The sequence below is a fragment of the Podarcis cretensis genome, assembly GCF_951804945.1.
Source record: "Podarcis cretensis genome assembly, chromosome: 8".
NCBI lineage: Eukaryota > Metazoa > Chordata > Lepidosauria > Squamata > Lacertidae > Podarcis > Podarcis cretensis.
The window spans coordinates 32,818,127-32,841,566 of NC_137177.1; the positions used below are offsets into that span (position 1 = coordinate 32,818,127).

The 23,440-nt window shown below is 43.4% G+C and overlaps 1 protein-coding gene across 11 annotated transcripts in view; it reads left to right on the forward strand.

Annotated features, from left to right (window-relative positions):
- Window positions 1–23,440, forward strand: part of CSMD2 (CUB and Sushi multiple domains 2) — a 519,932-nt gene that overhangs the window by 297,384 nt on the left and 199,108 nt on the right. For 10 of the 11 annotated variants that reach the window (XM_079985202.1, XM_079985205.1, XM_079985207.1 and 7 more), the window contains 2 exons: window positions 9,482–9,585; window positions 18,667–18,779. The exons of the other annotated variant lie outside the window; for it this stretch is intronic. In XM_079985202.1, coding sequence (XP_079841328.1) covers window positions 9,482–9,585; window positions 18,667–18,779 — 217 coding nt within the window. The remainder of the gene's footprint in view (window positions 1–9,481; window positions 9,586–18,666; window positions 18,780–23,440) is intronic. 11 annotated transcript variants of the gene reach the window in all.

A 23,440-nucleotide genomic window follows, 5' to 3' on the forward strand; every position in this document is an offset into this window, starting at 1 on the left:
ACATCTGGAAGGCACCAGGTTGGTAAAGGCTGAGCTAATGCAACCAAGGAAAGGTGTGTTGCTTTGTAATGTGATGCAGATATGCCATACACAGGTCAAGAAGGCCTTCAATTGGCAACAGGGAGGTGGGATGGATGCAACAAGGTCTAGAGTTTCTGTCCGGCTGTTCAGACAGACCTTTAGCATTTAGCTTTTGGTCCCAGCAAATGGTCTGAAGGCACTCAAGCTAAACAAGCCTGAGTCTAGTTAGTTCCCAGAGAGGGAAATGCTTGGGAACATCATGAATGCTGCCTTGGGTTCCATGATGGAAGAATGGTGGGATATAAATGCAAGGAAATTGTACTTAAATGAATAAATCTAACCTGGAAGCATTTATAGAACTTGCTGGCAGTGTTAATATATGCATGAAAACTTTTGTTATGTCATTTATTCTTACTTGTTGTTGTTGTGGCCCATCCTGAAAATTAGAACTCTATTTAAGTAAATCAACATAGCTGAAAAGGGATGCCCATTTTTTTGAACCAGTGGGGTTATGGTTCCCTGTGTATTCATTATGTATTTATAGCACTTTACCCTGAAAAAAGGCCCCCACAGCAGCTTACAGATTTTTTTTATATAAAAAAATATTAAAGTGATTTACATACCACAGTTAATTTAGAGAATCCCATAGCGGTATCAGCAGATACTCAACCATAAGACACTCCTGCCTTCACTTATAATATAAAATATCACAATATAAAAGGAAAGAAGATCAAGGAGCAAATTTGCACACAGGCTCCTAGATGCAGAGTTCTTGTAATGACCAGCTGGTTTGAAAAGATTTCAAGGAGAGGAGGGTTTGAAAGTTGCTGGTTTCTCAGTGGAGCCTATTGGGGGGGGGGCTGCAATCATTTCCATATTCCTCTCTTTCCTGGGGGACAGGCTACCAATGGCTGTTAGCCGTGATGGCTAATCACGCTTCTGAGTAATGCTTCTGAGTACCAGTTGCTAGAAACTGCTGGTGGACAGTTGTGCTCAGGTCCTGTTTGTGGATTTCCCATGGGGGTCTGGATGGTCACTGTGAGCACAGGGGGCTGGGCTAGATGGAGTGTTCATAGAATCATAAAATAGTAGAGTTGGAAGTTACCCCAATGGTCATCTCTTTCAACCCCCTGCATTGCAGTAATCTCAACTAAAGCATCCATGACAGATGGCTTTTGCTTAAAAACCTCCAATGAAGGATAGTCCACAATCTCCCTAGGGAGTCTGTTCCACTGTCAAACAGCTTTTACCCTTAGAAAGTAATACCTGATGTTTAGTCAGAATCTTATTTCTTGTAGCTTGAAGCAATTGGTTTGTGTCCTAACCTCCAGAACAGGAGAAAATAAGCTTGATCCATCTTCCACGTGACAGCCCTTAAGATATTTGAAGATGGCTATCATATCTCTTCTCAGTCTCCTCTTTTCCAGACTAAACATACCCAACTCCCTCAACCATTCTTCATAAGACTTGGTTTCCAGACTCTTAATAATCTTGGTTGTTCTCCTCTGCACATGTTCTAGCTTGTCAATATCCTTCTTAAGTTGTGGTGCCCAGAACTGGACACAGTATTCCAGGTGTGGTCTGACCAAACAGAATAGAGTGGTACTATTACTTCCCTTCAGGTGAACATTAGACTCATGTTGATGCAGCCTAGAAAAGCATTAGGTATTTTTGCTGCTGCATCACACTCGACTCATGTTAAGCTTGTGGTCTACTAAAACCCCCTCGATCCTTTTCCCATGTACTACTTGCAAGCAAGTTTTCCTTCATCTTATAATTGTGCAGCTGTTTATTCCTACCTAAGTGTAGAACCTTACATCTGTCCCTATTGAAATTTATTTTGTTAGTTTTGGCCCAGTTTTTCGATCTGTTAAGGTTATCTTGAATCCTGATTCTGTCTTCTGTGGCATTATTACCCCTCCCAGTTTGGTGTCATCTGCAAATTTGATGAACAACCCCTCAGTTTTTTTCATCCAAGTAGAACAACAACTGGCCCAGGACAGTACCCTGTGGCAGCCCATTTATCTCTTTCCCCAAAAAATGATGAGGTACCATTAGTGAGCACTCTTTGGCTTGGGTCAGTCAACCAGCTACAAATCCACCTAGCAGTAACCTCATCCATTAGCCTGATCCAATAGGCTCTTATGTTCTTATAGCCTAGTGGAATGGTTGCACCAGATGACAGTTGATGGAGGACTCTGGTGGAGCTGACATTTTTCCAGAGCCAGCAGAGTCCCATTTCTTCCTCTGCTATAGCTTGCTGTGATAGTTCCTTCCCCTTGCCTATGACTAACAAAAGGAAAGTGAATTCTGTAAAAATATACATCATCCATTGCACAATATAGGGAAAATTATGCAAATGGACACTGATCTCAGAATTGCATTGAGTATATGCAGCCCCAGTTGGATGGGTCTAAATTGTCTTGTGCAGAACAAATGCTTGATCAGTAGAAGGGTTGTATCTCAGTGGTTCGAGATGTCGGAGAATTCCATCAGAAACAGAAATCCCTGCAATTTGTTTGTTCATCTGAGATCAGGAATGAAAAATCATACTACTATGAACATTGTTCATTTTTGTTAGTTTTTAGTACATAAATATTATACAAATAATTGCATTATTTTCTGCATTGTTTTTGATGTTTCCCTTCTATTGAAATGAGTTGAAATTAATTACACAACTAATTATGCTACTAATTGCATAGGTGTTAATCATAGCAGTGAGTGATACAAATAATGCAGAGTTTAGTAGAAACCGAACTGTAGCAAAATGGAAATAGTGTGGTGATGAACCTGGGCCCTGATAGAAACCACTGCCTCCTTGCATGCCTATCAGTGGCACAATATCTGTTTTGGATGCAGAGGTCTTCAAATTCAATGCCTGGCATCTTCAGATAGGGCTGTCAGAAACTCTGGAGAGTTGTTGCTAGTCAGTGTAAATGGAACAATAGTCTGAATCAGCTCCAGGATTGTAGTAGTTATTAGATCAAGGCAGGGTTATAAAGTAGCATTCATGAAGCTGGTGCTCTTCAGATGTTTTGGACTACAACTCCCATCAGCCCCAACAAATACAGCTGTGTTGGCTCTGATGATGAGAGTTGTAGCTGAAAACATCTGGAGAACACCAGGCTGTTAAAGGGTTTAATAAATAATATTTGGAGTATCCCTGGTCCCCCCCCCTTTCTTTGAAGTAGTCTCTGCTCCCTTGTGTTTATATCTCCCTCCACATTCAGAACTTGTTGAACGTGGGCATCTCTTTTTGTTCTAGTAGAGTGGCTGCAGAAAGGTTGAGTGCTTTTTCTCCAGTTCTGGTGTGGGTGAGAGAAAGAGGGAGAGAGAGCATATACAGGCCCCAGAGAGAGGGGGAGATATTGAGCATTTACAGGACCCACTTTTCAAGAGAGAGAGAGAAATCCAGTCACTGGCCACCCACAGGTTTCAGGGGCATTGCTACTGCCACTATAGTGTTGTTGTTGTTTAGTCGTTTAGTCGTGTCTGACTCTTTGTGACCCCATGGATCAGAGCATGCCAGGCACTCCTGTCTTCCACTGCCTCCCGCAGTTTGGTCAGACTCATGTTTGTAGCTTCGAGAACACTGTCCAACCATCTCGTTCTCTGTCATTCCCTTCTCCTTGTGCCCTCCATCTTTTCCAACATCAGGGTCTTTTCCAGGGAGTCTTCTCTTCTCATGAGGTGGCCAAAGTATTGGAGCCTCAGCTTCATGATCTGTCCTTCCAGTGAACACTCAGGGCTGATTTCCTTCAGAATGGATAGGTTTGATCTTGCAGTCGATGGGACTCTCAAGAGTCTCCTCCAGCACCATAATTCAAAAGCATCAATTCTTCAGCGATCAGCCTTCTTTATGGTCCAGCTCTCACTTGCCACTATAGTAGATTAAGCTAAAAAACACTCAAGCACTCTGACATGGAGTTTTAAAGTAAGAACCCGTGCCTAGAAAGAACAGGACAAATGGTAAGTTAGAATAAGCCCTCATTGAGGGATAGCCTGTCCAAGCAGACCAAGGAAAGAGCTCTTTTCTTGTGTGGCTGGCTGCTGTTGATCCAAGAGGGAGAATGGTCCAGATGGCAGTTGGGCCAGGCAGATGAATGGAAAGACCCTCTCCATTGACTTTTGTCATGCTGTATGTTTAATGTGGGGTAGGGGCTGTAGGGCTGTAGCCCTCCAGATGTTAATGGACTACAAGTCCCATCTTTGACCTTGCTGGCTGATGGGAGTCCAACAACATCTGGACGGCCACAAGTTCCTCACCTCTAGTTTAGCATGAAGTGTGACGTGTGGAGAGTTGTACCCCATGTAAGGAACATGAAGGATTACAAGGAGAAGATGCAGTCATCTTTTGTTGGGACCCTTTCGCATTCCTGACAACTAGCAGACAGCACAGGAAACTTTTCCCTGGATGTGTTCCAAGGCCCTCCTTTAATCCTCACTGTCCTTGTTCCTGAGAATCAGATGACTGGCCAGAACTTGTATTGATGGATTTTGAAAAAGTGCAGCTATGCTCATTTGTTACCACTCAGCTTGTTGCTATTAGTTTGAGAAGTTGTTCCACAACTGATGACTGATATCTTCCCTGTGTTTAAATAGCTGAGGATATTCCTTACAGTCCTGTGGGCTTCTCTTGTCAGGCGCATGAGGGGGAAGAGAGAGAGAGAAGGTGGAAAACAAATCAATTCCTTTTAGCATTTGAGTGCTGTCACCAGAATCTGCAGCAATTGCAGAAAATACAGCTGAACGAGTTTAGAGTGTGTCAGAAAAGCAAATTGTGTATGTGTTGAAGATGTGGGTGGCAGGGTGATCTAGAGAGAAATCTCCCACACGTGGGTAGCTGGAGACTTCTTCTGATAGGTTACATTACTGGACTAAAAATTTTAATGTTAAGTGTTATAATCACCCTCTCTTGTAGTCAGATACACAGATATACCCTGAAACAGTAAAAATGCTGATAACAACTCATTAATAGGAATGCATTGTATATAAAATGTCCCAGGTTCAATCCTGAATATCTCTAGTTAGAATAACCCCAGGTGGCTGGTGCTGGGAATCTTCTCTCCACCTGAGACCATGGGAGAGCCACCGAACAATGGTCAGACAAAGACCAGTGGTCTAACTCCATGTAAGCTACCTCCTGTGTTCAAAGGCTAGCAAATTGTGTAGACCTAAAACAGGAGTGGGGAACCTTTGACCTTCCAGATGTTGTAGGACTCCAACTCCTATCATCACTCCCCATGAGCCATACTGATTTTGGTTGATAGGTGCTGGATTCCAGCACTATCTGGAGGGTCACTTGGCCCTAACAGATTGTGGTTTGTGGAAATATTCCTAGATATGGAATTGTAAGGATATGGAATTTCTACGGCCTGCATATGCATGGACACACACACCAGCAGATCTGCTAAGCTGAAATCTTATCCTTGGTTGTCAATAACCAGCCAACTAGTCTGAAGTAAAGTGACCCATAATGACTATTGACAAGCCTTAATAGCTGGGCCCATTGAAAACTGCTCAGCAGATCTCACCACATCTCATTTTTTTTGCTACTTGTTTTAGTGACATTTGAAAGGCAGGCTTTATGCCATCCATTTATCTATATTTTCTAGGAGGTCTCTTGTTATTTAATGACTCATTAAATAATTTTCATTTTTTAACTAAGAGCAAAAGCGAAACTAGGGCAAGGAAGAGAGTGGAAAGGTAGGGGGAGGAAAGAATACATAAATAATTCTTGGACTCCAGAAACTTGTGTCTCTGCAACAAGGTTATGGTCCACAGTGTACTACAATGTAATTAGCTATTTAATTAGGGTCAGACTTGTTAAAATGTAGTTTACTTGAATGGCTGCTTTAACTAATGATGTGTGTCACTTAACAACCCTTTGTTCTTTGCATTAATTACATTATTCAATCATTACATGGTTTTTAATATATATATATATATATATTAGTACAGGTTCATACAAGGTGGAGGTTTAATGCAACTTAGTGTAGGGAGAATAGTAAAAATAATTTGACAAAGCCTCTTGGGGGCCAAATGCATAAAGCAGGGAGTGGAATTGTATGTATTTATTTGTTTGCTGCATTTATATACCACCTTTCTACCAAGGAACCCAAGGCGCTTGACAATTTTAAAATATTATAATAAATAAAGCAGGCCCTGGTGTAGTCTTTGCCTGCTGCTCTCACTCAGTTCTTCCTTGCCAGAGAGCAGAATGTGCCCGCTCCCTGTGCCCCCTGCAGGTTGACATGAGTGCCAGCCATGTCCTTGTGTTTGGCAGCAGTGTGGGAGGGGTCTCATACAATAGGAGCCTTTGACATGCACACTGAATGCATGACCATTCAGTGGCATGACTAGCATGTAAAGTGTGTGGCTTGCTGGATCCTATGACACTTTTCTCTTGCATGTGTGGTACCCATATGAACAGGATGCAGGAATGGGCTACAGCCATCTTTGAGAAGGATTGCACTCTTTTCCTCCCATGTACAAATGCAAACACTTTTACCTTCACTTTGAAAAAAGTGTAAGAACTTTCACTTGGTGGCTGAGGAGTGTGGGGAGTGCTTAATCAAATGTACCGCATTACATTTGTTTGCCATTTTTCCAGTGATATATTATTACTTGGGCAGGATTGAATTTTTTTGTTTGTTTTGATTTCCACATTGAAAGTTGCTCTTTCAGTGAAGTGTAGCTTTTTCATTCTGACATATGCAACCTGGTGGGACAACCATGGAAATCTTGAGTTTGTGGGAGCAAGTTGCTGGCCTCCCGCCTCCTCTCTGAGACTCCACATGATGCCCACAGAGGAGTTCACCAGCTCAGAGACATAGAGGCTTCAAGTCTGAATTTGGGCTGGTAATGCTGATGCAGCTGTGGAGCTCTCTCCTCCTGCAATTTTAAAAAATATCTTGCAGAAGTGGTGGTGTTAAATTTTGTGCTGGATCCCCAGATTAAGCTGTTTACAGGATTGTGTTTTCCATAGTGGAATATAGCAAGTGAAGTGCTGGGCCGTACATTCAGTAAGATAATTTTTTAAAAAACACAAATTTGCAGCCTAGACCTTTAGGCGGTGAGCAAGTCTGGGCTAAAGGTTTCTGTTGTTTCCCTGAAGGTTTCTCTTCTCCTGCCCTTTATCTATTTTATTGGTTATCAATAAATGTGAAATAGTGTTCCCAGGGGTCTGCTATCCAAGGGACTGATCAAGTCCACATCTGCTGAGTTTCAGCAATGCTGGGACTACCAGCACAGTGTTCATGATCCTGAACAAAGACAACAACAGCAACAAAAACCAATAAACCAGCTTTCCCCAACCTTTTACCCTCAAGTTGTGTTGGACTACAATTCCCATTATCTCTAAGCATTGGGCATGTTTGCTGGGGGCTGATGGGAGTTGGAGTCCAGCAGGATGTGGAGGTCATCAGGTTGGAGAAGGTTGATTTAGCCAGTGCCTATTGCATGATACTTTTCTTATTCCCATAAATACAGTCAGATACTTTGAAGAACATCCTGTGGTGAGTGTTCACCATGCCATCTCTTCCAAAAAGACACAAACATATTTCTCCCACTTTTAAAAACTTATTTTTATTTCTCTCTTCTTTAAATCAAAGTTCTGAGGAACCAGGGGCAAGTGTGTAATTAAGGTCAGCTTCGAAAATGCAGCAAGGGCACAGGACTAGCCGGTACAGCTGCTTCATTCAACAAGTTGGTCTGGCTGGGGAACAAAGTTTAACACAGCAGTTAAAAATAGCCAGTTGGCTCTTTATATCATGTCACCCAACTGGACTCTGTATATCATGTGACCCAATAGGACCTGTGGTGTCCTATTTTGGTCTTGCAGAGGCACCCATGGAACATGGCAGGTCAGGTGTCAAGTCAGCACGAAGGAGAGTTGAGCTACTTACTTCAAGGGTTAGAAGTGAACTGGCCCCTCTTGAACCTCTGCCTCCAGCCCACATTTTCTAGGTTTTGTCCTGTTCTAGGATCTCTTAAGGGCCAGCCCTCTGACCTGAAGAAAGGCACTTCTGCTCCATGGCCTCCCTCCTGATGTGCTCTTCCTCCACCACTGGACTGGCAAGATACTGTGGGAGGAACTTAGCTCCTTAGACCCAGGGAATGTGCCTGTGAGAGTCCTGGTCCCAGTTCTTCATTCCTTGGTGATGTGGGAGCTGGTTCAATGGATTCCTGCTAGCCAACCTCAAGTTCAGTGGTCCCATAATCATCAGCATCAAGCTCAGAACCAGAGACCAAATCTGATTCTTTAGCTCATAGCACTGCAGCCTCTGACTTGGTGTCATGATCTCTGCTAGGCTGTAGGGTTGTGGCATGCAGAGCAACAAGGTTGATGCCAGTCTACCTGAGAGCTTCCCAGATAGTGCAGAGATTAAGGTGCCTAGTTCCTGCTGCCAGAATGCCCTGTTTGGATTCAATGATTTACACTTGCTTAAAGCAGTCAGTGATGCTATTTTTTGGTCAGCTGTACCAAAGCCGCAGTATTGTCAAACAAGCACTGTCATTTCCCAAGATCTAGGGAATGTTAGACAGCCTGGTACTGTACAGATTTGCAGCTCCCATCAGCCTAAACCAGAATGGCTAATGGTCACAGATTATGAGAGGTGTAGCTCAACAAGAACTGGCTTCCCCTGAAAAACTGACATGGATGCAAGCAAATTCATTCTCCTCCTCTCTCAGCCCTCCCCCCACTTGACATTCAGGCTTCCTAAGTGTGCACTGAGTATGCTCTGTCTTCACAGGGCTTTATGGGGTGGAGGGCTGCCTCCTTTTTTAAAAAAAATAAAAATATTTTTTCTAGTTCTACATCCTTGGGGGATACTCATCCCTCACCTTCTTTCACAGTGGCTTAATTTAGGCTCCCTTTTCTGTTGACCCACAAGCCCTGAGATTGCTTTTAAGGGGAGCAATCTCACCCTTTCTTCAAGGAGCCCAGGGCAGCATATATACTCACAACAATGCTGTGAGGTAAGTTAGGCTGATTGGCCCACGGTTACGCAGTAAGTTTCATGACTGAGTAATAAATTGAACCCAGTCTTCATCTGATGCTGTAAGCATTACACCATGCTGATGCTCTTGATGTTACTGTGAGCAATATGGCTGATTTACATGATTGCACAGCTTGAATATAGTTGGGGGTAGAATCACTAAAGTTGGCTTCCTGATCATTCATTGCATCACTTCTATAACACTGGCTGTTACCCCAGATGTTCAGTGTTGCAACAACCTTTAGAAGTGGGACAGACTGAAAGATTGTTGCTTTCCAAGGCTCACCCAGTTTCCTTTATGGCTCAGTGGGGATATGAACCTTGGTATAATGCACCCCAGCTCAGCACTCTAGTCACTACTCCATATTAGCCCCAGTTTGTTCGATCCACTCCTTCTGTTAACCTGGTTCCTCCCTGACATTTCAACCATTTGTTCTAACACCATGTGTCTTTGGTAGGTCATCAAACTCAACTTTGAAGAATTCGACTTGGAGAGAGGTTATGATACGCTAACTGTGGGGGACGGTGGTCAGGTCGGAGACCAGAAGAGTGTGCTCTATGTGTAAGTAGGCTTTTCTTCATGTGATTCTGATTGGGTTTTCCTGGAGTGTGCATGTCTTCATCACTGTAGGCAGTTTAGACTTCTTTGGCAGAATGCACATGCTCACTTTTGTATACTAAATAATTTTCTGGGGTGGCCTGGAACAGAGAAGCAAATGTGTGTTACTGGAATGGTCACTCTGTTGGGAGAGAGTTGCTGGTGTTGGATTGTGGCAAGGGTCTCAGGCAGGTAGCAAGTGATAACGGACCTAGATTAAAGAGCTTATTCTCTACAGCAAGAAGTTATTTGTTTTGCTAGGCCTTGCAGAAATGGTAGCTTACACCACTTCTTCTGCCTCAGCTCTGTAACCACTTCCTCTGCTGAGATGCCACAGGTCTCTCCAGAGACCCACACCAATGAGTCTGGGTGGCTGCCTGTTCTGTATCACCTATTAATTTTCAGTATATTGAAAGCCTGTATACATAGGAAGCTGCCTTATACTTGGTCCATCTAGTTCAGCATTGCCTACACTGACTGGCAGCAGCTGTCCAGGGTTTCAGGCAAGGGTGTTTTCCAGCCCTTCCTGGAGATGTTGAGGAAACTTTCACATGTGAAGCACATGCTGTTCCCTGAGCTACTGCCTTTCCCACTGGGCTTGATATTATCTTGATATATGTGACGTGGGGCATTCTTAGAATTTGAAATATCTGTCTTGGGGAAATAGGCAGAACAGTGTCCATGGCCACATACTCTGGGTTGAGAGAACCAAGAAGAAATGGAAAGATGGTGGCTTCTTCCATTTACACAGCTGGTTGTACAGGGCAGCCATTTATCAAGCTGAACCCTGCATTTGGTGTGCCATGGATTGGAGGCAAATCAGAGTCAACAGTGGCAGTCTTCCCTCCCCACACCTACCATCAAGTTCTGAAGTGGGTTTTGAGGAAGAGACATTTGGTGGTTCAGGTTTGGAGCTATTCAGTTGTCATTTTCTGAATGCAGCTATTGGACTAGTTAATGTAGCCACTAGGGTAGCTAGTACATCTGTAGGATTTGGTGGCATGGGTTGTTATGGAAATGTTTTGATATAATTGTGAGTGATTGCAGCTAGAGACAAGGCAAAATAGATCCCCCCACTCACCCACCCCAAATATAGCACCCTCAGTGGATGGGGTAGTACTGAACATTTTAGGGTATTGAACCCAAATTCCATATTACATGGAAAAGCAGGAATGCTGCTGAACAGTGTGTCCCTGGTAATGTGTTGATGAAAAGAAGTCTGTTCTGACATCATCACGTTCCCATTTTCTTCTCCCCTTCAGCTTCATTGGCTGTCAGGAGGGGAAATACTGGCACAAATGATGTCAAATCGAACACACTGAGGAAACACAGGGCATTTTCCAAAAAGCGTCTTGGCCATATTTGGAGCTGTGAAAGAGTTTTCCCCAGCTCCCAATTGCAAATTGCTCATCAAATGTTTGGCGTCTAGTTATTTGGATCCCGTTTCATCCTTTGATCTATGTGGCTTAACATAACTCTAAGCAATAAAAGCAATTCAAGTTCTAAAGTATGCAAAACTATAACAAATAAAACAAAGCTGTGCTTGGAACAACAGACAGTTTAAAGAACTTTCTACACTTAAGTGGAGGATAATAAGCCTTTTCAAAGAGTTCCTGTTTCTACCAGTCACGTTGAATTCCTCTTGGTTCTTATGGAAAAGTTAGAGTGATTGTGAAGGAAAGGAGGTCACCCCCATAGTGTTCCCCAGTCCCCTTCTGCTAAACAGAAGCTCAAGTTGACCTTGAGGCTATAAATGCATTTAGTAAGTGATCATTCAAACCACATTACACTAACTGCCTGGGAAAACAAGTGCATTAGATTGTGCCAGCACTGAATTATGGGGGAAGCTAATGCCATTACTGATTTCACTCTCAGCACAAAGGAGTAAGCAGACTTGGTCTTTATTTGAAGATGGGTGGACAGATGGACGGATGAATTATGCATTGAGAGAAGCATGGGGACAAGACACACAGAATCTGGGAGAGGGAAATATTTTCCTTCTTCCAACAGGTTAACTAGTTCCAGTTCAGATGACCCTGCAGCAAAATTTCTGCTGGGAATTAAGTTTGGACAAATGAAGAGATTCCGCTGTAACTTGGAAGTGTCAAGGCAGACACTGTGCAAACAGATGATTTAGCTAAGTGCACTGAAGGTGTCAGTTTATTGTGGTACTCCAGAGGAAATGACAGCTTTCATGCCATTTACATTTCCTGTAGGAAATTAGAGAGCTGAAAAAGGTGGAGGAAAGGGCAACCAGAAGTACTGCAAGATGCAGTGATGGCCACCAATTCAGATGCATTTAAAAGGGAATTAGGCAAATTCATGGAGCATAAGGCAACAAGCGATAATGGCCATGTACTTCTTTCAATGCTGGAGGTAGTATGCCTCTGAATACCAGCTGCTGTGAATCAAAAGCAGGGCAAGTGGACAGCATTCAGGACAAGTAGTCCTTCACAGTCAGCTACCGACTAGTAGAATTTGCTACTGAAAAGAGGATGCATGATACAGTTATCAGTGGCTACTAGCCATGATGACTAAATGTTCCCCCCAGATTCAGAGGCACCACCATGCCTCTGTATTACCAGTTGCTGAAGAACAATCATGGGAGAGGGCTGTTGTTTTCAGGTCCTGTGTATGGGTTTCCTAAAGGCATCCAGCTGGCCAGTATGGGAAGTGTGATGGTGGACTAGATTGCTCTGACCCACCCAACAGGGTACTTCTGATGTACCAAACTTGAAGGTGCATCTCATAGATTTCTTCAGTTCCATAACATGTGGCCCTTAGAGCCTATCTGTGAGAACAGATGCTGGGCTAGATGGGTCATTGGCCTGATCTAGCAGGCTATTATTATTATTATTATTATTATTATTATTATTATTATTATGTTTCCTGCTTGGCAGGGGGTTGGACTCGATGGCCCTTGTGGTCTCTTCCAACTCTATGATTCTATGATTCTATTATTATTATTATTATTATTATTATTATTATTATTATTAGATTTGTTAGTCGCTTTATCTTGCCCAAGGCAACCCAAAGCAAATTAAGTTCTCTTAAATTTGTTAAAAGCCTCTGTTGTCCTCTAAAAGGTTGATTACTGAATTTTATATGAAGCACTTATATGCAAGATTCACTACTGCTTTTAGCTCCTTTTGCATCTTCTCTTCCCACCCCCCTTTCATTCGTGCCATGTGCACATTTTGAAATCTACTATATAGCTAGGAAAGTGGTTTGACTGTTTCTTCGTTATGCATTGGGACATCTCTTAAGATATTGTAACCAAATTTTGCATGATGATTCCTGAGATCAAGGAGCATGTTTTCCTGTGAATGCCATTTTGAATCAGTAGAGTACTGAACCTTGCAAAACTGACTTCAAATCTGCAATGATTTTGGGGTTTATTAGAATTCCTGAGTGTTGCCAGGTACAAAACTGCTAGTAAATAAATAGAATAAAATCCTGACCTTCTCTGTCTGTCTAGATATATACAATAATATGAATATTGTTTTTCTTATCAGGTGCCTTACCAATACACTTGAGCATATGCACGTGTCAGTAAAATGCATAAGATTAATTATCGAATTAGAATATCCACAAATTTCCACCACTTTCAGCATTGAAAAGCAATCTTGATGGGTTCATTTGTACCGTCAAAATATTCTCCTCGCGTAGATCAGATTTCAGGGCAAAGTGATATTCTGAAACAATAAATGGACAAAGAAGAGGAAATTATCCTCCTCCTACCCTTCTTCTTTGTTATTCCTTCAGAAACTCCAGGTCTGAGTCACAGGTCCCCGGGGAATCTTGGCTGAAACAAAGCCTGAGTTCTGGACTCTGGTTTTGGGCACATATTTTAAATGTTGCCCAACTGTTAATATTTTGCACTGGCTACTAGATTGTTTACACAAACAAGATTTAGAGGATTTATCTCAGAGTTGCTTTCCTCCATTTAAAACAAGAAAGAAATTCAGGTTGGTTCAGGTACATCATCCATCAGGTTGTCTTGAGCCATTTACTGGTTGCTGTGACTGAATCTTCACACGCAACAGAATGAGATGGTCATCCTCAGGTGGTAGAGTGAGCCATAACAGTTCAGATTGCAGGTGAGGGAGATCAGTTCACCCAATGCGACTGTATAAAAAACAAACCGGAACCCCCCCCCCCGCCAATAGAAGGCTAGTATGGCCTGGGACCTTTCTCCTCATGGTGTCGCTTTATTTGCTTGCGGGGAGTTTTTACTAGGGGATAATATAAGGACGCAGGTGGCGCTGTGGGTTAAAGCCTCAGCGCCTAGGGCTTGCCGATCGAAAGGTCGGCGGTTCGAATCCCTGCGGCGGGGTGCGCTCCCGCTGCTCGGTCCCAGCGCCTGCCAACCTAGCAGTTCGAAAGCACCTCCGGGTGCAAGTAGATAAATAGGGACCGCTTACCAGCGGGAAGGTAAACGGCGTTTCCGTGTGCGACTCTGGCTCGCCAGAGCAGCGATGTCACGCTGGCCACGTGACCCGGAAGTGTCTCCGGACAGCGCTGGCCCCTGGCCTCTTAAGTGAGATGGGCGCACAACCCCAGAGTCTGTCAAGACTGGCCCGTACGGGCAGGGGTACCTTTACCTTTACCTTAATTAAAAAGTACAGTTCTGCATTGAAATGGTACCATTCTACCCCCCCCCCCAAAAAAAATTCTTCTTAGTTAGGTCTGAATTTACCTTCCAAACCTATGGCCTCCTCTCGCCAGAAAGAGCCTCACAGCCATGCCAAGGTTAATATGATAAGTTGCTTTAAGACAAGAGATTGTTTTTACAGCAGAGTCAGTATACCCAGAAATTACAAGAGAATATAAAGAGGTGGGAAAGAGGACCCTGACCAAAAGGTCTCACAGTCTAAAGAATCTTGAGAAGTGGTGTAGCTCAGTAACAGAACATGTGCTTTCATTCAAAAGGTTCCAAGTTCAACCCCTGGTAGAGCTGGGACAGACTCAGTTTCTGAAACTAGTAGTGAACACTATAGAGCCAGGTGGATCTGACTTGGAGTTGTTTAGCTCCCTGGGTTCCTGTAAGTCTGATTGTGCTAGAGACACTCTCTCTTCCCTTTTGATACCTAAGTCAGAAGTTGAAGTGAGTTCAGGGGCTCTCTTCACAAAACAACATTTTCTAAATGGGGTGAGAAGCACTTGTAAGAAAAGTGTCCAGGGAAGTTGCAGAGCAAATCCTCCTGGACTTTCATATTGGAGTATTTCATATTGGCCAGGAATAACTTCCTCAGTGGTCCTGTACCTCATCTTTCTTTTGACAATTGTTGTTCAAGAGTACTCAAGCACTGTAAGGGGCCCATGCTCCACTGTGAGTCCAGCACCTCTTGGGACATGTATGTGCTTTTGCTGGGAGAGAGACTAGAAGGATCTGGACCCTCTTGTTCTGTAGCAGCATAGTCGGGCCCCTGCTTCAGATTGAGGGCAAGATGAAATAGCCGTTCAAAAGACTTCAGGTTAATTCTGGAAAGGCTTTCCAAGTAGAAGTTCCCAGTGAAAGGATAGAAGCAAGTGCTGGGGTTTTGCTGACAACAGCCAAGGGGCAAGGCATGCAAAGATTGGGAACTGTGAGCTGTACATGGAGTTGTTCATTTGCTGGTCGAAATGTGCAGTACAGGGGTCAGTAGAATTAACAGCGAACTGTTTCAGGCAGTAACTGGGATATTGACAGTCTGAAGCTGTCTAGATAAGGCAGAAATGTTTTTGGTCTGGAGGTCTGAAAACGGTACCAGGATTGGATGTTAGAACATCAGAAGAGCCTGCTGGATCAGGCCAGTGGCCCCTCTAGTCCAACATCCTGTTCTCATGGTGGACTATCAGAAATCTGCAAACAAGACCCAAGCACAAGAGTACTACTCCCTTCCTCATGGTTTCCTTAAACTGGTATTTGGAAGCATTATTGTCTCCAGCCATGGAGGCAGAGCAAATGCATCAAGGCAAGTTCCCAGGTATGCTAGCATGCATCACGACTCATTCCCAGGTGCCATCCCCTCAGGCACTAACCAGACCCAGACCTGTTTAGCTTCATCAAGGTGATGGCTTCATGTACCTTTAGGATCTAAACTGGGACCAGGCTACAGCGACTGGCCCAAAGGTTATCCAGTGTGCTTTGGGTTGGGGGGATTTAAACGTGAGTCACCTGAGGCTTTGTCAACTGCTCCACAATTGCCTTACTTGCACCTGCTGTTTGACTCGCACATAGTGTGGGACTTTTGCTTGAATTGATTGGAGAGATTTTCCTTCTCTTTACTTTTCTAAAAAAGTTTAGGCTGCTTTTCCACAATTCAATGCACAGGAGCCAGTAAAGGAAACCAAAGGAACAATAAACCAAAGCTACAAATATAAAAGCATTGAAATCAATAAAACAACCATCAAGCAATCACAAGACTATCATAAAAACAACATCAAAATAATATATTACAAAATCCACAGGAGTGCAACAACAACCAGACTATTATCAATCAAGATAGCAGCAACGTAATTGGTTCAAATCTGCTTCCCCATAAACCTGGCGGGCAACAGAGATTTTCACTAACCACCTAAACTTCACTGTGTTATAACTGCAAGAGGTTCCCTGAGGAATGGATGCTATGGAATTCCATGCTGGGTAATCTTTGCTTGTGTTTCCTGCTTGTAGGGCACTCTAATCTAGGTTAACGGTAAACAGATTGATATCTATGGGTTTTTACAGAAGGTCAAAAGAGATTTCTGACGCAGTTTAGTTCTTGCTATTGCTAAACGACTGAGTTCTCCATCCACTCTACAAAAAAAAAAAGGGGGGGGGGGACTTGGAGACAGTACCAGAGTTGATGATGTGGTGTTTCTCATGTAGTTTGCCTCCTGTGACTCTTTTAAACCCACCCACACCTTGAAAAGAAAACCCAGCAGCTAGTTGGGAGGGGTTAAAGATAGATCAGGACCATGTCACATGGTGAAAGGGATTTAACCTTTTGTCTCCCGGCATAGACACTGTCATTTTGTCAAGGGATAAATGCATCTATATATGGTGCCATGAGTATTTTCTTCTCATTGCAAATAACAGGTGCAAGGGGGAGGTTTTAATATGGGGACAAAGCATTAAATCCCGCTAACACACACAATGCTCCAAATCCACCCCACAGCTTTTTTTTGCTTTTTTTTTAAATGATCGGTTAAGCAAGGACAAACCAGACACACATCTAGTTCCCACCTTGGGTCTAGAGTTATACTTTAGTGTCTTCCCCTCAGTCCTCATTTTGCAGGGTTTTAGTCTAAAGTCTGCTCATCCTTTATCTTCTTGTTAGATGTGTCAGATTAGTTAATCTGGCATGAGTCAGCCTAACCTTGAAGCTAGGGATTGGATGATGATCCCTTGATTTATGATTCTGTGAACTCCCTGGGAATTACTTTGTTGCTCCTTGGTGGATCATGAATCCATTGACATGGAATCAGGCAGCATAGCCACATCCCTGAGTCTTTGGTCCTGACTGAGCTAGGAAATACGTCTGTTTGATGTCCCTCATTCCCACAACAGTGAAAATTCCAAATGTTTAAGAGTTCTTCTTTTGATGTCAACACAGGCTTGTATTTTGGAGAGTTATGCCATAACATTTATCTGGAATGACCAAATTGACAGGGATTGATTTCAGGGCATTTGTAGGCACAGACTGGACAGAAATGAGGGACAGCAAAGTGTAAGATACTTGAGATAATGCCTGTATTTTAAACTAAGGATTTACAGCACAATCCTAATCATGTCCACTCAGAAGTAAGTCCTATTGAATTCAATAGGGCTTATTCTTAGGTGAGTAGAGGAGTTAGGAGTGAAGCCATAGAGGCGGTTGGTCTGGTGGGTTTGGTTTGAGTATTATTTTAACCTAACGTGTTAGATTGGGTTACATTCCCCATGTTGACTAAGATCTGTACCTTCAGAAAATATTGATGCAGGCCGTCTTTGGCAAGGAAATTATATTCTGCCCTCTGAAGAGACTGCATTAGTTTGTGAAAAGCATAGGGTTGCCAACACTCAATTTTGAGAGTTCTGTTACTTGGATGAGGCCAGTGGAAATGGGGGAAGGTTTAGGGGCAAGACAATCTGGGGAAGGGGATGTGATAAGAATCTCCCCAGGTGCTGTTGCCATATTGCCATACTACACTGCCACAAACCATACAGCCTTTCTTGACTCAACAGATTAGGAGCAGGGCAGTTAGGAAGCACCCATACATTCCTGTTCCTACTGTGATATTGTACACAGCAGTGTATGAGTGGTGTATAGCAGCCAAGTTTGGTGGCCTTGCTTGTTCAAGAGTTGGCTACACAATTCATGTATGCACAGTAAGGAGAAGGGACGCAGCTTGCTTTTACTGAAAATCTCTGGCAACTGAGCCAACCTTACTAAATAAAATCCAGCTAGGTCATGCTCCCTTATCCCCAACTGGGTCCTGTCCTGGTCTTGAAAGGGTGCCCAACAAAGGAGGACAGCAAGGTAGTTCAGGTGCTGCAGCACAACAGAGTGAACAACTTGCTCCACTGAAGACTAGAGGTGAACCAAGGCCTTTTTGAGCCTGAGTCTCCAGTCCATCTCTTCTAGGTTCCAACCCCTTCTTGAGTACTACAGTCCTTAAAGGGTTAACACTCTGGCCTGCAGATGGGAACCTCTTTTGCAATCCTTGGCCTCCTAGTGCATTTTCTGTACCCTTGGACTGTGAGGTAGGTCAGGAAGCATTTCTCAGCCCCAGGGGCTCTGAATCTGTGGTGCTGGTGCTGTCGGATCTATTCCAGAAGGCTGCTACCTTGGGTTTAACAGAGGTTCAGGAACCTGGTCTGGCTCCTTAGCTATTGACCCTGAAACCTCTGCTTCTGTGTCTGCTGGAATCTGTAGTCAGGACAAATCAGTTGCCCTAGCAAAATCTTTGCTCCTTGCATTTTATTTTTATTTTATTTTATGCCTCAGGAGAAACTCCCACCCCAAAATTCAGTTAAATTGTTGCCTTCTGTTGATGTTACTGCTGCTATTACCATTCCTTTGTCTTCTTTGTTGACAGTTTAACAGGCACAACAGTCCCTGATCTGATTGTCAGCACCCAACATCAGATGTGGCTTCTGTTCCAGACAGACAGTGTGAGGAACTTACTGGGATTCAAAGCAACATATGAAGGTAATCCAGGTTAATATGTTGATTAATCCCCTCCTGCAACTTCCCTGAAGTTTTCTTGTCCAGGTGAATCAAGGGTTACAAACATAACACAGGGCAGTGCGCACAATTGTACCTTTTATGCAGTTCTTGCAAAAGTACTGCATATTCTTCTCAATTCTTAGAGGTTCAGAGTTAAATAACTAGATATGTGGCTTCCAAACTTTCCACCCTCAGAGTCCCTTTTCCCCATTGACTTGCCTGCAGTGGAAACCAGTGCTATTGGGACCCACAATCATGCTGTGTGAATTAAAAGAGCAACCTAGAACACACTCAATATTATAAAATGAGAAGAGAAGAAATAAGTACGGTCATACCTTTAAAGTCGAATGGAATCCATTCCAGAAGTCTGTTCAACTTCCAAAATGTCCGAAAACCAAATTGCAGCTTCTGATTGGCTGTAGGGAGTTCCTGCAGCCAATCAGAAGCCGTGGAAGCCCCGTTAGATGTTTGGGTTCCAACAGAACGTTCACAAACCAAAACAATCAATTCTGGGTTTGCAGCGTTTGGGAGCCAAAATGTCCGAGTTCCAGGGCGTTCGGGATCCAAGGTATGACTGTATGCCACTTTGAGCTGCTTGGAGGAAAGGCAGGATATAAATATAACAAATAAATGCTCCTCGGCATTACAGGGGCACATCAGTAGTGGTGTTCCAGATAGTGGCTTCAGCCAGATGAGGATGTAGCCCAAGGTGGGGCAAGGTGCTAGGTACAAGTATGTACAAGCCTTATGTTCATGTTCTAGTCAGGCAACATCATGCAAAGCATAGATCATGTTCCAAGAAAAGCAGGCAGCACCTTGGACAGCACCCTGTGAAACACGAGCTGAAATGTTGCTTCAGTAGCAAGCAAAACTAGACTAAGACTTAAATGGAATTGCAGCTCCATAGATGATTAGGTCCACCTCTGAAGTGATGGAGTTTAGGCTGCTTTGGTAGTCATTGCCTCCAGTAGCACAAGGATTTCTGCTGGGGTTTCTGAGCAAGAATCTAAGGAAGGTACCATGAGCTTCTAAGACCAGAGAAGTTCTGGCAAAAGAGGCTCCTCTTGCAGTGGAGTTTCAAGACAGCGGGAATGTCTGGGGCTAGTTCTGAGGGAAAATCCCTCTCCCTATCCCTCTCCAATATTTCCTCCAAATTTTTGACCACATCTCCTAAAGGTGGGGAGTCAGACCACACATTCATGGAAAATGATGAGCGGCTTTTCAGGGCAACTTCCTGCCATCACTGTTTCTTTTGGTGAAGTTCTGCCAATGGGGTCTACAGCTGTCTCCATTCACCATGTGAAAACCAGTGGCCTCAATGAATGGCTGGGTGCTAAGAATACACAGTTTAAGGGGGATTTCCAGTGCGTACAAATGTATACGAGGTATTCAAAGGAAGGCACCTGCAGGGTGACACTTTAGTATTCAGTGACTATTAAAAAAAATCAAAGAGTGTCTTTGTGTTTGACTATGCTAATATGTTCCTTAGCACAATGGGAAACAAGGCAAGACAAAAGAAAATTTAACATGGAACAATTAACCACTGAGAGAGAACTTGTCAGGAGGTTTGCTGAGGGCTATGCCACACAATTCAACATTTCTTAAGGGAAAGTTTCTTACAATTTTTGGGTTGTGTTTTTCTTTTCTTTATAAAAAATTGCTTCTGTTCCTTTCCCTTTTGTCATGGTAATACTGGTCTCCCATCATGTATCTACTGAGTGGTAGGAGCTGGCCAAAGTCTTGGGAAAAAGTCTTCTCCAGCCTAGCTACTTGAGTTTCTTTAAATGGGTATTAGGGATTGAACCTAGGACCTTCTAAATGCAAAATGTGTACTCTATCACTGAGCTCTGAGGCCTCCCTAACATAAGCAGAGCCAGGTCAAAGGCACCCTATCTAATCCCTGTCTATTCCAGCAGCCTGTTCTCACAGTGGATAAGCAGATGCACATTGGAAGCTTGTCAGCAGAACCTTAGTGCACTAGCACTCTCCTCCCTTGTGATACCCAGCAGCTGGTACCAGTGGGATACAGCCTCCAGCTGTGGAAGTAGAATGTAAACATTGTGGCTAGCAGCCACTGATAGCTGAGTATGCAAACCTATGCAGCTTCATTATACTGTTGGTCCATTTAAATCAGTACTGTCTATTTTAGGGCCAGCTCTAAATATGGTATTATGCACCAAAATGTATATTTTGATGAAGATAATATGCATAATAATTTTTATGAGGATTTCTCCCCCCCTTTTTTAAAAAAAAGTTCAAAAATTGATACAGAAGTGGGGCATACTGAAGAGTGGAAAAATGAGAAACTCGTATATATAGAAATTATCAGATTCCTCCATCCCCAATGACCAAACAGCAGACTGTTGTTGTTGTTGTCCACTTGTTTGTTTTAGTTTGTTTGGATGCCAAGTATCCTGCTTTGTTTAACAAAGCAAAGTACAAGGCTCAGAACTGATACTGTGTAAGTGGAGAGGAGACGGCTTCTCAGAGCATAGGCTAGGTCATCTTGACCTGCTATTTCGGGCGATCACCTGTTCCTTGTGCCTGCTGCTTATTGTTGCTGCTGACAGTCTGGTCCAGGTATCTGGCTCCACTTTCTGTGCAGAATTGAAAGAAAACATAATGGCAGAGAGAGTGTGTGCTGAGAGTTGTTGTAAACAGCTGAAAAGGTTGTAGGGAGCAATGGGACCATAGTTCACTAGTACAGTCTATGCTGTGTATGCAGAAGTTTTCAGGGAGTTTCATCCCCTGGCATCTCCAGATTTCCTGGCATCTTCTATTAGAGACCCTGGAGAGCTACTAGTAGTATAAGGAACATAAAAAGCTGCCTTTACTGAGTCAGTCCATTGGTGCACTGAACTTGGTGTTCTGACTGCCTGTGCTTCTCTAGGGTTTCAGGCCCTTGAACCAGGAGATGTGCCTAGCATGTACTATGCCACATCCTGTATAAATAGCCACTCAATTGGCTCCTGTACTGAGTAAGAAAATCACCTCTAGGAGATCAGAAAATAAGTTGTTTTTGCAACTTATATGGGTTTATTCCATCCCCTATTAGTCTGTCAGTGTATGCTACACATAATTGACATAGCCTTTCCACCCACACAAATCTAACAAAACAAACAACATGTTGACCAACAACTTCTGTAGAATTATTTGCAAAATGGCACAGCTTGAAGCATAAATGGGTTTTTCATCTTGCTGTGAGACTTCAGAAATCACACATCCCTCCTACCCTGGGAGGAGGGGACCAGAATTAGTGTTGCTATGCATTGTTTTGAGTTTATGTTTTGGCTCTGGAAGTTGTTGTTCAGGTGCAGGTGGGCACAAACATGTTTATCATCCTTCCACTGTTTTGTGTGCTTTTCCATGCTTGTGTGTAGTCATAAGGTTGTAGCCAGTGTTAGTCCTACTCGGAGTAGACTCATTGAAATTAATGAGCATGACTGACATGGGACTACTCTTGAGTAGAACTTGGTTGGATACAGCTCATAGTTTGCAAAGACTGTGGCTGTGATGCAACCACCGCCACAAGGAATTCTATCCAGTCGGACAGAGTTGTCCATGCAGTCCAACCTTTTACTACAGAAAGTTTCCAACTACCTCCAGCAAGGGAAAGCCCATCCACCCTTGGCCCCATTGCTGGAATGCGCTTACCATGAAGAGATACTGCCTAACGCTCAATCAAAATTTACCTTCCCTTAATTTAAGGCCGCTAGATCTAGTCTTGCCCTCTGGGGCAGCAACAGAGAACAAGTCTCTAAACCTAATTCCAGTTAGTCCTCAATGTTCTGACTTAAAAGGGCTTTGCCCAAATCTAGACATGATGCTGAACCATTCAATCAGGGATTGTATATTGATCACAATGATAAAAGTACCATGCAGTTAATCAGATTAGTTTTGATGCTGCTAAGTGCAAATGAGGTCCACCAAATTGTCCTTGCTCTGTGTGTAGAGAATGCATCCACACTGTCTCATCACCAATATTAGTGTCCCCTGTTTCATCAAGCTTCAAGACTTTCAGCCTCATCCAACTCTGCTTGCACTTATTTATATGTGGACTAGCTCGGGGTTGGAGATGCATATCAAGATGCAGACACCATCCTTGGGATGACCATTCAAATGTCCATCCACATTCTGCTCAAATGAGTCAATTATGTGTGAGTGGATTGGGGTGAAAGAGTTAGCCCAGTTGTCTTAGCATAGGTGTGGCCACCCTTCGGTCTGGGAACCAAATGTGGCTCTCTAGGGCTCTATGTTTCCTGTGGGACTCTTCCCAGGCCACATCCCTTCCCAGTCCTACATCCTCCATTCCCTGGCTCCACACCCCTGTGGTCCTGCACTGCACTATCCTGGAATGATTTTGCCTGGCTGAACTGTGATAATGCCTCTTGCTTGTCTGGATGAATGATAGAGACTTAGGGTGGTATTCAACTAAGTTCTACTCAACATAGAACCATTGAAATTAATGGACCTAACTTGGTCATGTTCATTAATTGCAATGGGTCTCTGCTGAGTAAAACTTAGTTTTACTGTACATGCCTATCAGTCCACCTCTTCTGCCTTCACCCACTGCTGACATGAGGCCTCTTGGAGGATGTCCTTGAGGGAGTGTAACCCTTGGACCAAATATATACATGTATCCA